At 38.3% G+C, this 17040-nt stretch overlaps 1 protein-coding gene across 3 annotated transcripts in view; it reads right to left on the reverse strand.

The window, feature by feature from the left end:
* Positions 1-775: 775 nt before the first annotated feature.
* GUCA1C (guanylate cyclase activator 1C) overlaps positions 776-17040 on the reverse strand; it is a 39450-nt gene continuing 23185 nt past the window's right edge. Inside the window, exons 2-4 of one of the 3 annotated variants that reach the window (XM_021287715.2) lie at positions 9085-9234; positions 6284-6371; positions 776-3279 (exon numbers count right to left, since the gene is read on the reverse strand). In XM_021287715.2, the coding sequence (XP_021143390.1) occupies positions 3149-3279; positions 6284-6371; positions 9085-9234 (369 nt within the window). In that variant the 3' untranslated portion in view covers positions 776-3148. The remainder of the gene's footprint in view (positions 3280-6283; positions 6372-9084; positions 9235-17040) is intronic. The other 2 variants (XM_065075948.1, XM_005502588.4) reach the window with 2 other exon arrangements.

The following is a 17040-nucleotide window of genomic DNA, read 5'->3' on the forward strand; positions in this document are numbered from 1 at the left end:
TTAGGACAATTAAGAATTGTTTGGAAAAGGTGACTGTCACACTAATTACTTTTAGCTGTTTGGATGCAATAAAAAGAGCATAAAGTCATAAGGATTTCTAAACAGTAAAAGAGCTTATATTAGAAGAGAAACGACCAATTACCCCATTGATTGGCAAATCTCACCCAGCTGCACAGAGTGATTTTGAAACCTGTGATTCTTCTCAAGGTGAATATGGTGACAAAATCATTAGCCATTCTCAGTACACATCTATCTTAATTAAAATCTGCCCCCCCTGTGATGATGATATAGGCAGCCCAGCTTCTCCAGACACTCACAGCTGGCATTTGCATCAATCTTGTTGACAAAGATGCTTCTTGAGAGCAAGTGCTAGAATGCTTTTTTTGTCTCCCAGGCGGGGCTTTGAAGCAAAAGCATTCCTCAGGATCAGCAGCTCAGCTCTGCCCCTTCACCGCTCGTATTTGCTAAGGGGTATAACGTAACATGAGCTAACATTAGGCTTTCTTTTTCCTTTTCTGCTGCCTATTAAACTAGCAATAAGCATTCCGATAATCAGGTCAACTTACAATATACCTTCATGACTTCAAAGCAGCTCCACAACAACAAGTTGCAGCTTCACGTTGGTTTAGAACAAGACTTTGGGGAGTGACACTTGAGAGGTTTTTTCATGTGCGACTTGTTTTCACTGACACGCTTGGTGAGCAGCTGATGAATTTAGAAGAATGACACCAATAGAAAATTGTGACCATAATGCATTTTTCTCAAACAGCTGTGTATCAAATGATGCTTAAATAGTTAAAGGAAATTTATGTTAATCAACTTATAAAAAACTAGATAGAATCTTATGACTAGTCCCAAACACATGTGGAGTTACTGTAAGTAAATATTTTTTGATATTATGTGCCAGAGTGTTTACATCCAACGGTAAAGATATTTGCTTCTTAATTACACAGGTTTCTGCTAAATTATTTTAGATCAAAGTGTGGAAAATGACCATGTCAGCTACTCCTTTAAAATTTAGTGTAACAAAAAATGGCTAAGAATTTCCTTACATACATATTTTTTTTTAATACAACACAACACTCCTCCTGAATATGTAATTCACTTCATATAATTACAGTTATACAGAAAAATTAGACAAGTTCAAATTGACATATTCTCTTTAAAATGCCTCTATAAAAAAGAGTCTGTGTAGATAGATAGTTTTCATTTTTTCAAAGCCCATGATTTCGTTAGTTTAAAAGCAAAAATCCAAGCCACATCTGCTCCCATACACCCAAATTGTTTAGATTGGACCATATTTTAAAGCCAGTTCTGAAGGATACAACCCTCATAGGATCTAAATGCAAAAGTGTTAGATTAAGAAAAGGGATATTTTGAAGTCTGGGTGTGAGAAAACTTATACTGACAATGACATATTAATGTGTCAATGGTGAATAAATACAAGAACTTAAAATTTGAACCACCAGCAATCTCATGCATCATTCTCTCTCCTTTATTTATTTATTTAGGAAAGGATATAAAAGATTCAAATGTCAGAACTATAATGTCAGAACTGTTTATAATGTCAAATGATGCATGTTGCATACTCTTAGTATAGTCCGTTGATCAAATCAGAACCTGGGATAATAATTACAGATGATGGAGCACATTTCTTGTGCAAATGGACACAGATTTGAAGTGAATTTGGAAGAAAAACATTTTCATATTGAAGTCTTAATAATTGTTTCATTCAGCCTGCACCGACCCATGCACAAATTATTTTGCATAAAGCCAATGTTTCTAACACTAACAAATATTAGTGTGATTCCTGCAGGGCACTGTCAGCCAAGGAGAACTTCTGATATAATGTAGTAATTTGATAAAACTTGTTGCGGACTCGAGAGAGAATCAGTCCTAACAGAACCAGAGAGAACTGTAATTTTCCCTTTTCAGACAGTTCATGCAGTTCTGTTTTAGCTTGTAGAATTAATCTTGTTATTTATAAAGTAAGATTGAGTTGGTTTTAGCCTAGTTTCCTAGGAAAATGAGGCATATATGATCATGCCATTTGTGAATGCCTTCCCTGCACTCCTAACAGCTACCACATTCAGAGACAATTGCAACCCAGTTTGAAAGAAGGTAGAACTATCAGAGAGACTAAATTGCTAAAAGTTTTCACCCAGATATCTGCGCAGGGCAAAGATACCTAAATTAGTAGTCCCTGTCAGGGAAAGGCAGGAAGAATTCAGCTGTTAAACAGTCTGTTTGGCAGAAGCCAGCAGTCCCATCAGCAGGAATTAATCATGATGCCTCTTACCTTTTGTCTCATGCAGCCATGGCGAAGTGCCCAGTGAAAACAAATTGTTTAGAAAAGGAGGACATACAAGTCAAAGGACACAAATCTCTGGGAAAACAGAGTGCTTACAAAATTATTTGGTTTCAGCTCTTCTTTGAACTTCTAATTTTAATCTACAAAGATAACAAAATTTCATTCCAGTGCTTCTATAAAAGGTTAATTTGAAAGAACAGTAGCTGAACCACACCAAACCATCAAAGCATTACATTATTTTAATTTTCATATGTAATAAAATCAAGAATGGTAGACAGTTTGTTAAGGAGGATGCACATCTCAGGAATATTAAACTGACCAAGATGTTTCCCAGAGAACCTACTCCAATTTTAAGAACTCAGAGCAAATGTTAAGTTAATGCAAACCAGGCTTCGTTCTTAATTGATCCAGATAGAACACAGTCTTTCCTAGAAGTTCATGCCCACACTTTAGGTAGTAGATTAAAGAGCCTGTACTTAAAAGAAGAAATTTGTTAACGCCGTGTTTTCTAGAAAGGTTGCATTTTGTGATATTTTCATTATTTTATTGATTACTCTGAACAGTGTTCATTGAGACCAAGCGAGTTACTTGTACTGCATCAAATAACTTTTCTGTTATATGTGGGCAAAGGTTTGTGTTCTGTGGCCGCCACAGTCATTAACGAGGGAAATAGTAAAGAAAAGGAGAGCTATGGAGTCAAGAGCGAAAATTGTTACTCCTGGAGCAGGCCACTTGGTATTGCCTGGGCAAGCCTGAACAACGTAAAGCTCTCTTAACGCATCAAATATTATCTTCCTTGAACTGGTGACACAGGTGCCACATCCATCACTGGATCCTTCAGACGCTGTGTCTCCTGCCGCTCTGTATGACCTTGAGCACGTTGGAAAGGTCAAAACTTTTTGTAATCAATTCCATTAGGTCCTCGTCTCTTTCCACACCGTTGATAAATTCTTCTAGAGTGAGCTCCCCTAAAAGGAAATCAGATACCTCTTAGGAGCCGAGGAACCCAGCAATCACTCTCAGCCCAACACAAGGCCACGCATGCCAAATTGAATCCCCCAGGAAGGTTCCCCGTTCTTTGCTGATAGGCAAGTTTTCTAATGTTTTCTCACTTTATACCAGACTTGCCTTTTTTTTTTTTTTTTTTTTTTTTCTGTTAAAGAGATCAAACACACCTTTCACATAAGTCTTAATATCTATGGTGACAGAAATGTGTGAAAAGAGTGCTAATGAAGCCTGTATCAAGGCGGAATTTAGATGTATGGACCAATTCTCACTGAGTTAACTGGAATTTATCCTATAGCTCTTTTTAACATAGATTAGGGCATGACTTGCTGAGGATTACGAGGCATATTGCCTGTGTTGACTACTAGGATTGTTTAGAGCCATGATAAGATGTAGTAAAAAAATTAGTTAAGTGGTTTGATTGAGAAACTCTTCCAAGCAACTGAAATGGTCATCCAAAATATGACTTTTGAGGCTTATGTCAAAAGCAGGTTATACCTTGGAAGTTCTGAGACAAATATAAAATAATTTTTATTGTGGAGCAGGAATATGACTAAGCATTCTTCTTCTTTTTTTGCACTCTTCCCTGTCAGTGAAAGCAAAGGCTTGTCCTAGGTATGTGTCTACTCACATGTTACACAAGAGTGTACACAATTCTTTGCTTAGAGGTTATTACAGTGATCCTGGGATCCCTCTGAAAGGGAAAACAGGGTTTGGTTTAATAGGAAAAGCTTGATTCTTTTCTCTGAGTATGATTTAAAGCTTCTTGTTAAAATCACAAAAATGGATGATTTCTCACTGAAATAAGAAATGACAGAAGGTCAGGCAAAGAGTAGGATAGCTGTATGACTTAGGGCCCCAGGGTGCAGGGGAGCAGAAATTCAAGTTGTGTGCGCTTCTGGTGAAAGCTTAGCTAGATGACTTTTGGCTGTTTTTGGTTTTAAGTATAACAGTCCTCAGAGGTTTCTTGTGTTTTGGTTTTTGTTCATGGCAACCTTGGAAACTTCATTTGGTGTGAAAAAGGAAAATGATCAGCATTTGAAAAATGTGAAAACCACTTTCTACCCATGGGCGGTAAAGGTTCTTTCCTCTTCAGTCACAGGGGTCCTCGCTGCACTGGTGGGCAGGGTCATATGCACACTATTCAAGTGGAAAGATATCAGCTGACAGGAGCCCTGGCTCTTAGGCTTCAGAGAGGGGAGTAAGACCCTCTCCAGGGGCTGGGGTGCAGTGCCCTGAGGATGTTCACACCTCCTCTTTCAACCCCAGTGCCCTTAGATAATCATCCTGGGAGCAGAGACAGAACAAACCATCTCTGTATGCTTGTCTGCATCCTCCTGCTTTGCCATTCATCCTCTTGCTTCTTCCAATCTCCCCTGTGCCAGGCATTCTTACTACCCATCTCCTTCCCTCTGCATTGCCTTTGACTGAGGCCTTTGGTTGGATAGGACTCATCAGATGGACACTCTGCATCATTTTCCTGTTCATGCATGTCAGCGGGACTGGAATTCCCTCCCCTTGATCCCAAGCTATACATTTCAAAGTACCAATACTGGTGCGTGAGTATACAAAAACCAGTGCAGTTACACATTGTTACACTGGCATGGCCAGACTCACTGTGACCGTGACAGGTCTCATGAAAATACATTGCAAAGCTATCAGGAGATTTGTTCTAAGAATTGTTCCCCACAACCAAGGGATTATTCCTTCAATTTTAATGTGAAGGACATTGCAACATTTATTTAATAAGAAGCTACAAGGAGGTAGCATAGTCTAAGCTAAACTTGGCAAATTTGTTCCGTTCCTTAGGTGGAGCTAGTCCTGCTGCTTTGCAGCTATTTAAAAAAAATAACTAACTATGTAAAGCGGTTTGAAATGGGAGTATGATGAAGATAATTCTGAATAATTAATGTTCTGGTATTTCATTGCTAAAATGTAAGACACAAAAGTTATTTTTTCAGCTGATGGTCTAACTCAGATAAGATTATTACTTGCCGTAAACATATGGTCAAAGCAGAGGCCAAAGAATGAATAACGATAGAATTTGGATTAGATTCCAGAATATGACTATGTGTTATTTGGGTCCCTTGGTAATTTGCCTTCACCTAAAAGATGCGCCAAGCAGGTGGGGAAAAAATCCTCCACAAGTTATTCACGTGCATCGTAAGATCACTGTTTAAACTGTGATTATATATTACAAACATCTTTTTTAAAAGTAACCTTAACATAGGAAATAGTGCTAGAAAAATGAACAAAAAAATGCCCAATATTCGTGGCTGGGATCTGATTTTGCTCTGCAATGCTTTCCTGATATTCCTAACTTGTCAATGATTGCAATAGTTGATATAAAATGTAATTGCCAGGGGAAGGAGGTTCTTCATGATTAGATGTATGAGAGAAAACATTCACATGTGACAAGTTTTCTGTTAGAAACAACTCTGAAGCAATATATAACAGTTTTAGTTTCCAAATGTGAGCCCAATTGGCATAGTCTAGCTATTTTGAGAAAAAACAGTAACATGTGTCTTAGCATGTGTTAACAATCAGACTTCAAGGGACATCCAATGTGCTGTCCAATCTTTAGAACATGCTAGAGCCTGTGCAGTCATGCATCTGAATTGATTTTTTTACACATTTTAGATAGATTAAACCAACACAAATATACTAAAAAAATACCTTGATGATACTTGCATTTTGCTTTGCAACCACAGTCCTGGCATTTTAGATGAACAGTACAAGACCTCCATGTTTTAGCCCCTACTGCACGTGACATGTATGTCATCTTAAGAGAGTCAGTTGATATACAGTTTACTGTGAAGCTGAAGTAATATGGGTAAAGAACAGATTCTGGCTTTCAGTTTGCCTAAACCAGTCAGTTCTTCAGTAGTGTGTTCAACTCCCCTCTTGGTCCCATCCTTCGTTATAGGGGAAAATCCCTGCCAATGCCAAGAAAACCCAAATTCTTACCATCGTTGTTCACATCTATCTTCTGAAATATCATGTTTGTGAACTCTTCAGCAGACATGTTTGTGTAGCCATTGATAGCCTGGATAGCCTGAAGGCAGAAATGCGGAAAGATCTTTCAGATGATTTTTCCCATCAAGTTGTGAAAACAATACACTAGGAACTACACTAATTGTGATTCATCTCTTTAGTTCATTAGCCCTTTCAAAAATCGCTAAATAAATAGCTATTTCAAGTAAATCTTCAGTAATGAGGATTGGAAATTTAATTAACATAACGCAGCCTGAAGATTACAGACTAATTTACATATCTCTGAAGGTCTTCTGAAACCATGTGGCACTTCTGCTCTTCAATACACTTTAGATTCCACACCAGCATTTTTATCTTGCCCTAGAGAGTTCTCCTATCTTCAGAGAGTGCCCTAGGGTCTGTATGATTTAAATATAGTATTATTTTTCGCAGCTGAAAACACATGAGGAGAAAGCCTAAGTCATTTTTTGTTAAGACATGTTTAACTCAGTAATCACAAATAAAGTCAGACCAGCAGTCCTGGAGTTTGGCAGAATTTACTTGTTCTCCAAAGAAATTAAGAAAACCAGAAGTCTCCCCTCTACTCCTTCTATGGCAAAGGGAACCAATGCTTGGAGTAAAGGTATACGTGAATATTTCTCCAAAATTGTGTCCTATGCACTGAGACAGTAATTTTTGCATTATGGTGATCATTTAGGTTAATAAATAATTGCCTATGTGTTAAGAGCCAGTGGTCCAGAAGCAACAAACATGTTTACAGAGTTGTACTCAATATCACAATTAGTAAGTGACTGTGAAAATACATAAATACATATATGTAAACACATGTGTAGATGTTCTGTAATGGCCATACTATAGAATTTGTTTTTCTACACCGAATTATCTTGAGATGAACTGTGTTGTGTAAGATAATTCACTGTATGTGCCATTTTTTTTTCCTTTAGTGTTCCTGATATTATTTTAGAACTCATTGTATTTAAATAAAAGGTAAGTTAAACCTATTTAACACTGTTGTGGAATTCATGATGATCACTGTGTTTATTTTACTTTGCACAAATGAATTCAGAAAGTCAGGAAGAACTTTACAAAAAAAGGTACATAAACTAGTTTGTATTACTAATTCATACTTTAGATACTTCTGGTGTTTTATATGCCTGGTCCTGGTGCAGTCTTCAGAGGAAGGTTGTACCTCTGCCACAGTTAAATTTGTTGTAGTGCTAAGAGGGAAGCAGTGGTTCCTGAAGTACTTGAATTGCTGACTACCACAGAATCGCCCTTAAATAATAAAATAACTGTGCTATTAAAAGGCACTGAAAATGTTTATGATTGTCTGGAAAGGATTTTGATGGTTGATAATGATCTGCTGGTCCAAAGTTTGCATAGCTGTAGGGACAGATGAAGTTTTAATAGGACTTCTGTGATTTAAATTAATGTTTCAGGTATGACATATATTTTTGGACAAGCCCTTTTTACTGATGCTTAGTTTAAGCAGGGCCCATAAGGGCTGTGAGCGTGTATTTTTATTTTTCTTTAGAGCCCACTGATTTTAATCTAGCCTAGATCAAATGGCTTAGGCAGGTTTACATTAAAGTTCTTGTACTCCAAAAGAGAAGATGACACACAGAGGTTTAAACTGGTTTTAAAATCAGGTATGTTGAAAAAGAAATCTTCACATTAAAACAAAACACAGTTGCTTCATTGCCTCTGGGTGAAAAATGATGGAGAATATCTGCAAAAGAAAGAGAGGAGAAAACTGGGAGATGCAGCCTCTCCTGCCTTCAGAAAGCTGCTCTTTAGACGGTGATGCATCAGCTTTATTTGTTTGAGCCAGTGGCTCCATGTGGCTCCAGTTCCTTTTAATTTGGGCAGTAGCTCTTGAAAGTCTGTAACAGTGACTAGCCAGGCACCAGCAGTAATTCAGAATCCAGGAAAAATACAAATACGTTCCTTGTTTATAATGACATTAAATCCCTGTTCGGATTTTATGCTCCCTGCAGCAAAACCTTGATCTGTAACAAGTCTTGTACATTTAGGGAGCAACATTAAGTCATTTGTATTTGCAAAAGAACCTATAATACATTTTGGATGAAATCAGCTACTGAAGTGCAAAATATTATTTCACTAGAGCAAGTTGAAAAATAAGGAAATAATTTTTAAGAAATAATACTGCTTTGGTTTTATGGATTTGAAATGGACCCATTTTCTGCAAAATTTTCTACAATATTTTTACCCAAATGTCATTGCATGTTTTAATGATAAAATTAAATTTCCACAGTTTAATTTTAAAATAGGAGTAATGGCATTTGTAGTAAACAAATCTAAAAGCCTTTCAAAATTTTAAAATATTGGAATATTTTGATGACAGCTATATTGTTTCTTGCCGCAAGTTCAGTTTGAGAAGCCAGTTTTCCACAACAGACTGGCACAAGCAAGCACTTGTAACCAGCTGTTTTATTCCTTATGCTGCTTCAGTTCTACCCCGCCTTACAGTATAGTTTATCACAATAAAGTCTCTACTGCTTCTACAGGTTTTCATTTTCAGGAAAGCATTATATCTGTAGAACTGTGGTTTAAAGTATAATATTACTTAGATACGTTTACTTCAATAAGCAGGAAACTAACAGCAGGAGTATTGCTGGTAGAACAATTCTGGTTTTACAGCTGTACAACATTAGGTAAAGTACAGACAACCCATTTACAACACATGATGAACCACTGTTTCAGGGGCAATGCACTGTGTCAAATGTTCTTGTTATTGGTCATAACTTGCTTACCGAGAATATGCTTAATAGTTCTTTTTTGTCGATACATCCGTTTCCATCAGCATCGTATAGCTTAAAATACCATTTCAATTTTTGGTCAATTTTCCCTCGTATAACCAAATTTATTGCAGCTATGAACTCCAAGAAGTCGATAAATCCATCCTAAGAGAGAGAAAGAGAAAAAAAACCCTCTTTAACAAAATTTGTTTTCTGTTCATTCTGGTAATTTCACAGAAACAGGTCATCACATTCACTATAACACACACTGATTTTTAAAGCACCTTAGCATAGAAATCTCCTGTGGTGGTTAAAAAAGATGCACTCAACTGGAAACACTCTAGAACAGGGTGTTAGCACAGACAGTTTTGTTCCCCCCTGATAGCTGGGGGCAATAGGGGTGGAGGGCAAATCTCTTCTGAGCAATTGTTACTGACATTTTTTGAGGAGAAAAGAAACAGTTTTGTGGTAGACATCTGCATGTGAAAAAAGGGTGTCTGGGATATCTGGTTTGGTATTAATGAGATGTCTACAGGAGAGTTGCTTATATTCCTGTGAGTACTACAGAACTGTGGATGTTTTCCAGTTCAACAGAGCTGCTCCAGGTGTTATTCATCTGAGAGATCATGCAGAAGTGTTGTACATGGTAGCCAGTAACCTGGCATGAAATCCAGATACTGTCTTTTTTCCTTACAAACATCGTATCTCTGACTAATACATTTTGCATGGGAAATGAAGCTTTCAAGTAATAAACTAGTTTCTAAATAGTGAGGATTGGCTGATGTTCATAGGGAAAGAGCATTTCAGATCGACTTAATGCCATATTTTCTGCATTGTTCTCTGAAGCTAGTGATGGAAACCTGTCAAGGACAGGCCAGGTGGTTTAAGCCACTGCGACAGTTCCTTTGTTTCTATAAAAATGTGATAAGGATGGAAGAAGCAGTTGCTGAATTTGTAGAGTACTTGCTCCAACTGTTTCTCATCTGCCCATATAAAGAATTTACTGCTGGTAAATTTGATCTTGTGATCTTTTTGTTGGTCAGAATTCAATCACTTGGAAAGCCTTGGAAAGACTGTCATCAGTTTCAGATGGTCTGTGTTTGAGAAGGTTGGATGAGTATCTACTAGGTTTAAGCGTATTACTTGTTTTTATTGTCATACATCAACACATGTTTTGCCAGTTGAGGTTCTGCAACCATCAGGCATTAATCTGCCCTTGAGACTATGAGACAAAGGAAGAGAAGTCCCGTAAAGATGCAGTGCGACTCATGGCCATGCTTGTAGTGCATGTTTTGATTTCTGCACAAGGGTGTTCAGCAGATTGGCATCTAAGAGGTAAATGCAATGTTTCAAACATGCTGGGTTCAAAGTACATGCAGAACTGGTGCGTGCATAACTTGTGCAGGCTGAATGTTGCTTCACAGACTCTTGGTGCAGGTTCTGCTGTGTTTGCTGGATTTATTGTAATTGCAATCACAGCAAACTCAGCAAAGGCAAAGACACTATTCAACTGCTGTTTGGGATAAAATGAGATTTGGCAGTAACTGCATGTAGTTTTCAAACAAGATTAGGCCCAGTATTAAAAGCAGATGCTTTACTAAATAATGACAGATCATGTACCACAAACTTTATGCTTCTTTTTGGCACACAGCTTGAATTTCAACTTTTCAATTATTATTTCAAGAAGCATCTCATCAAGTATTTTACAGGAGGGCAAGGTTTATTTCACTGATTACGTTTTCGTCATCTGATTTGATAGATCTATTAAGAATGTGGTTAGATGCATTTCACGTTGCTGCTTTTTTATTGCATTTCGTGCTACTTATTGAAACTACAGATTGATTTTAGGCTTGCTGGATGTCCATGACAAGATTAATTTTCTTCTTTCTCCCTTACATTTCACTTTGGATTTTGGAAAATAGTTTTATGTTTACTTTTTCCTACATCTTGGTGTCGCTGTCATTGCTCAGACAAAATATCAGAAAGTTTGGACAATGTAATAATCTGCTTAATGTGTTTGGGTATGTAATTCTGATCTGGTGGATTGTTTGGCCTATCCCAAGCAGGAAGGGGCTGAAGGCCTAGGTCAAAAACTCTCACCTCTGAAAAATACCTGAGAGAAGTTGTAGTTGTCAGGAAAGTCCCGGCCACAGTCTGTTGACATACAAAGACCACTGGCGACATATTAACAGCAACCAGTGCACCAGGAATAGAAATACTGAGAATGCAGACATTTACCTACATGATGTTGGACCAGAAGCGTCGCAGAAAGGGATTGATGAGAAATGTACTGTTTTTCCCTTCTACACCAAAGCCCATACATTGTAGGTAGAAAAGAACACATTTATGTGATGCAGAAGGCTATGGAGATCTTCTTACACATGTACAGGGCTTTCTCAGATGCAGAGAAATAGCATGCTTTCTACAGTAGCATGTAAGAGCCTCAGAATAGTACATTAAATAATGGAAAAAACCCCATAACGGTAACCTATGAAGATCATCCTGTGGTTCTATGAATGCAACAAATAATACAATAAATGTGTTATGATGCTATTGAAAGAATACTGCTGTGCTGATTTACTCATCTACCACTCTATAACCATTCACTGTACAAGTATTTGGGTAGGTCCTTATGTGTGTCTGGGCACTGTAGAACTCCGCTCTGTGCAGCGCACACAGTAAAGCATCTGTTGCTTGTTAGGAAGTCAGTAATTCACAAGCAAAGGGCTACCATAAAAATAACAAAATAAATAACCATAAAATGAAAAACAAACAACACAATAAGCAGAGCTGATTATCAGTGGTGGAAGATAGAAGTAATTTGCTTCTGGTGCTTTATTATTCCAAAGAGCAATCTTCTAATATTTTTATTAAATGGAGTTAGTGCTGGTGAAGTCTGCTTATTTGGCACCTTAGGATATGGGACAAATTTGGGTGATAGATGCATTTCTTGTGTGTGAAGGCTTATTTATCATGCCTGTGTGGCACTGGCCCTTTCTTCCTTAGCTGCAGCATAATTACATTTGGATACTATGGACATCTGTCTAGTAGGGTGGTGAAGTCCTGTTTCTTTCCCTGCCTGTATGTGCAGAGCCGGTGGGGATAAGCCTACAGGGTACGCCTCTGGACATGGTGTAAAATAGGAGGATGGAAATCTCCTAATGTGGTTTTGGAAAGTGGGCTGTTGGGACACCAAAAAAAAGGGTTCAGTTCTTTTTATACATGCCCCAAAGTCTTCTGGACTTTCTGCTTAGCACAGTAGACTTAATAAAAACACATACTTCTTTTTTAGTCTCTTAATGGCTTGACCAGATGAACTAGAAGCTTAAGAATGGCATTATGGTTGTGCATGTGTTTGTGCCCTTTGATGCTGTGTTTTTTTAACTTGTTTTGCTTTCCCTGATGAGTGTTTTTTTTAAGCTGCAGGAACAGTTTGATTCATAAAACAAAGGCAAAGGAAGGCTCCAAAACTAGAATGAGAATTTGCTGATGATATAAAACTGATACTCACAGCTCTGAAGGCACCACTAGCCCTGACTGCCCCTGCCCAGGTCCCATTTCAGTTGTTCACTACTTACTGGATCTTGAGGAGAAAACAATTCAATTTTATCTACTTATGAGATGTTTTTGCTTCAGAATGTCAGCCTGTGTGCAGTTGCTGGAGACTGTTTGCTTTTGTTGGGTGAGGAGGGGGATGTGTGCCCTGTGAGGGCAAAGTCAGGCAGTGAGGGACCTCAGCATTACACAACAGCAATTAATGCCCGGGCCCTGGGGCTGTAGGAGGGCATTATCCCTTGCTTCTTAGAATAACATCACTAATCTTCACAGGTCCTTAAAAGCTGTCACAGCTTCAAACTATTTGAATTCAGATTAAAAATAATTGACTTGTCAGCTGTGAATGCACACCTGATCTTAAATGGCGCAGGGATTCAAGGTTGGGCCACAATGATCTGAACACGGTGTTTTGGCTGCCTGGCTCTCACCTGGACATGATTTCCTGACCGTGTTGGTGCAGCGCTACTGGGATGGTGAGCCAGCCCTCTCCCATGGCACACCATGGCTATGTGCGTGGAAAAGACAGATTTCCATCTGCGCAAAACCCTGTGATGAGTGAACTCAGAGTACTGAGGACTCTACTAAGAGTCTATGCATAATAAGCAGTGTCTTGTATTCACATTCGTTCCAGAGAAATCTCTGAACTCAACCTGACAACACTAGGAGAATAGCCCAATAGGCTTTATTAGGATTAACAAGCGTGCAATTATAGGTGGTGTAGGTATTTCAAACCTAGGGCTTAGGCCATTAGGCCCCCTTCCCTCCCCAGTCCCTGTCATTCAGAATACTACTTAAACCTCATAAGTCAGAGAGAAGAGGCACAGGTCAAACATCGGATTACAATGGCTCAGAATAACTGTGATGTTTATAGCTAATCCTATGTGCTTCTCTTTTCTGTGTAGGCCCCATTTCAAATATAGCACTGCTTTCTCTGCCCTCAGAAACATAAAGGAGAATTAATTTTGCTCCATTTCATCTTCACCCATTTCCTTGCTTTTTGCTTCTGAAGACTTTCAGCTGTTCCTCAAAGGTTGCATAGGCTGAAGAAATACAAAGTGACTCGTGATTCTTTTATGTTGATGTGTTCCTAAGGTCTGATACTGGAGTTTGGGGCATGGAGAGAGCTCCAGATCCCCTACAGGCTGTGGCCAGAATCACCAATTTCCCAAGTAAACAAAGCTGGCATTTGTCACAGGATGGGGGAGACTCTTGGCAAGCAAAGGCTATTAGATAAGGATGAAGAATGAAGCAGGGAATTAGGAGCTGCAGATCATTAAGTGGTTTTGTGGCATACTCACTGTTATATAAAGAGACAAGGTTATGTTGACCAGATTATTACACAAGGTTCTGCTTTGCGTGGACAAAGAGGAGCTGTGAGATTTGGGGACTTAGAAAATGCCTGGACCTTTGTGTTAGAGGAGTTGGAAATACAGAGCCAGCTATGCGCCCTGGCTCTCAGGCTGGTAGGCTACCCTGGTAAAACCTGGTGAAATCCAAAATGTTAAGATGACAAACTATTTTATTTATTTAAAATTAATGACTACTCCCAAGTCCCCACCATCACTCATGGTTTTCTTTCAGGATTACTGGAAAAGCAGGAAGACAGGGAAATCATCAAGGCGTGGGGCTGGGTCCTGTGTTCAGGCTGCAGCACAGCACAGCAGTGCCCAGGAGGGCTGTACTGGAGAAAACCATGTTCTGAAGGACCTAACCCTCTGCCATCATCTCCTGGATGGTGGAATTCAGCTTTCTGTGCCCCTAGTTTTGAGCCTTTGCCTGTGCTTTTGGGAACATCTTTCCCAACTTAAAGCAGTAGTCGAGAGAAAACTAAAAAATGCAGCCATGACCACATAACACATTTTTCAGCAAATTTCTTGCTGATTATTCAAGAAGAATTTTCTTCTTTGACAAATCCAATAATGTATCAGGACAAACCTCCAGGAAACACACATCAAAGACATATGTGTCTTCTAGTGGCCAAGATGCTCTATTTAACAGAATGTCTCGGGTGCTCCTAGGTAACGTTACTAAGAATTAATGTCTCAAGGCATGTATGGAAGAAGGCTCCTAAAAGTTAACCACATATACTATCATTCCCTGAACTACTCAGTACTATCAGATAAAGGACTTCAGGGAAGGAAAAAGTTAATACCCTCTACCTTTTTTACCTAGTAGGCATCTTTTATTTCTGCAAAAAATGGGAGATTATAGATTGTGTTTTGTCACAAGAAATCAGTTACCAATTTATTGTCATTACATGAATTTGCGGCCAAGTTAGTTAAAACAGACCATCTAATTTCTGCTGCATTTTTTCTGCAATTATTATTTCCAAAGCATGGTTCACCAACATCATTGTCACCCACAAATGTGTGAATTATGACTGCATAGTTTTGGATGTTTCAAAGCAACACTTAAATAATAAAGGGGAAAAAGAAGAAAATGTAAACCTGGAGTAGCCTCTAACTGCTCTATTCATAATTAATCAGGAAATAAGTAGAAAAAAAAAAAAAAGACAGTTGCACTTAAAAAAAATTACAATTTCTTTTAATAAAAGAAGCAGATTCCTGAACTGTTTCTCATTAAAATTATTTTCCCCTTTGTATACATCATAACTTAACAAGTGGTATTTAAAAGTAATTATGATTAATTGTACAAAGTTAATCTTCCTTGCCTATTCACATAATGTGACAAAATTACAGTGTTAGCTGGTAATGGTAGTAATACTTTCCAAGTGCTTTTTAAGCTCAGTGAAAGCTGCAGAGTACATGATAACTTGTTTACACTTCAATGAAATTTTCAAAGAAACGTCACATTGTTAGAAAAGTGTAATTGCTTCAGTTTGATGTATAATATTGGTCACTGAGTAACTGCAGATGAAATAACTCTAAAGCCTTTCTTTTTGTTTTAAAAACAGGAAGCATAGGAGCTCAGTGGGAGACCGTGTAGATGATGAAGATTATTTTAAAATGAAATTGAACTTCATCATTCTTTCATCCTCCTCCCTTTCTATACTGACTCACATTGAGTTTTGCTACATCTGTTTCTGCATGACATTCAGTAAAAATGTATGTGATACAAATTTAAGCCCTGTTAAGGAAAAAAGTTAAGGCAAAGAATCAGTTGACCAAACCCCTAAATGCTTAATTTTTATTATTGGTTCTTTTTTGCCACTGATTTCTCTGTAGCCAATGCAGTGATTCATTTTCTTTAGGTCTCTTGTGCAATGTAGTTGGCATTACAGCACCATACAGGACCTACAGGCTGGGATGTCTTAACCTGTGGATCTCAGGTGCTGGGACCTCATGTGAAAGGGTACTCCTGACAGCCAGGTGCAAAAGCATCAGTGGATCTGGTGCCTCTGGCCTTGTGCCGCACACAAACAGTGTCTTTGATCCTGACGCGCTCTACAGTGTGATGGACCTACTTCCCAAGTGCAGCAAGTCTCCATTGCAAAGGCAGTGAGCCTGGACACGCTGTTCACGGGTGACAAGGAAGGGGCTATTCAGTGAGGTGGGGAAACTCCATGGGTTGCACTGTGAGTGCCACTGCCTCATCATGTAGCTTAATCTAGTCCAGCTAAGCACCAAGACTACAATGCAAGAAAAATTAAACTGAAATAATATCACGCGCCTACCTTAGTATTTTGAAACGTTGCTTTTAAAGAGAAAATTTCCTGGACATTCAGATTACACCAAAATCTGCAATACTGTAATAGAGATCTGAGATAGGCCTCCCTTTAATATCCCATGTAAAGAATCAGGCTTCTGCACTTCATGGTGCCATGCCACTACTGGGGAACTACCTCTGGTTTAAAACTTTTAGATCTTAACTCGTACCATCAAATCCTGTAGTCAAGGATTCAACTGTACTGACATTAAGCGAGTGATCATTTTAATGATAATGTTAGCTTAGGCTTTTAGCTGGTAATGACACGTTGTTACAGCATAAGTTAGTACTATCACAGCAGTAAGTCCTATGCCAAATCACTGGAAAACAAAACTAAGATTGTGAAATTGCACAAATAATTTTGGGAAGTTCTTACAAAGTAATAGATGCATTTTGGGAATCATTGTATAAAAGTGGATGTAAAATAAATCTGGAGGTAGTTAAGAAGTAGAACAAACACATTATTTAAGACAGTCTGTAAATAAATAGTGTTCCATGGAACCAGGTGAAATAACCATAGAACATAGTTGCTATTCCATGGAACTTTTTATAAGGGGATGGTACCTTTCAAAGGAACTTAAGCATGCTGACAAAAATGGTATAACTACACTGCCTTTACAAGAACAAAGCATAATTTAACCTCCTCCTTGTTTACAGTAATCAGGCTAGTTACTTTACATTTGGGTTAATTTTATGCAACATTACTCCAGATTAAGGAGAAGCAAATGGTTTAGCTTTGCTGGTTTTGTT

The sequence above is a fragment of the Columba livia genome, chromosome 1 (genome assembly GCF_036013475.1).
Source record: "Columba livia isolate bColLiv1 breed racing homer chromosome 1, bColLiv1.pat.W.v2, whole genome shotgun sequence".
Lineage (NCBI taxonomy): Eukaryota > Metazoa > Chordata > Aves > Columbiformes > Columbidae > Columba > Columba livia.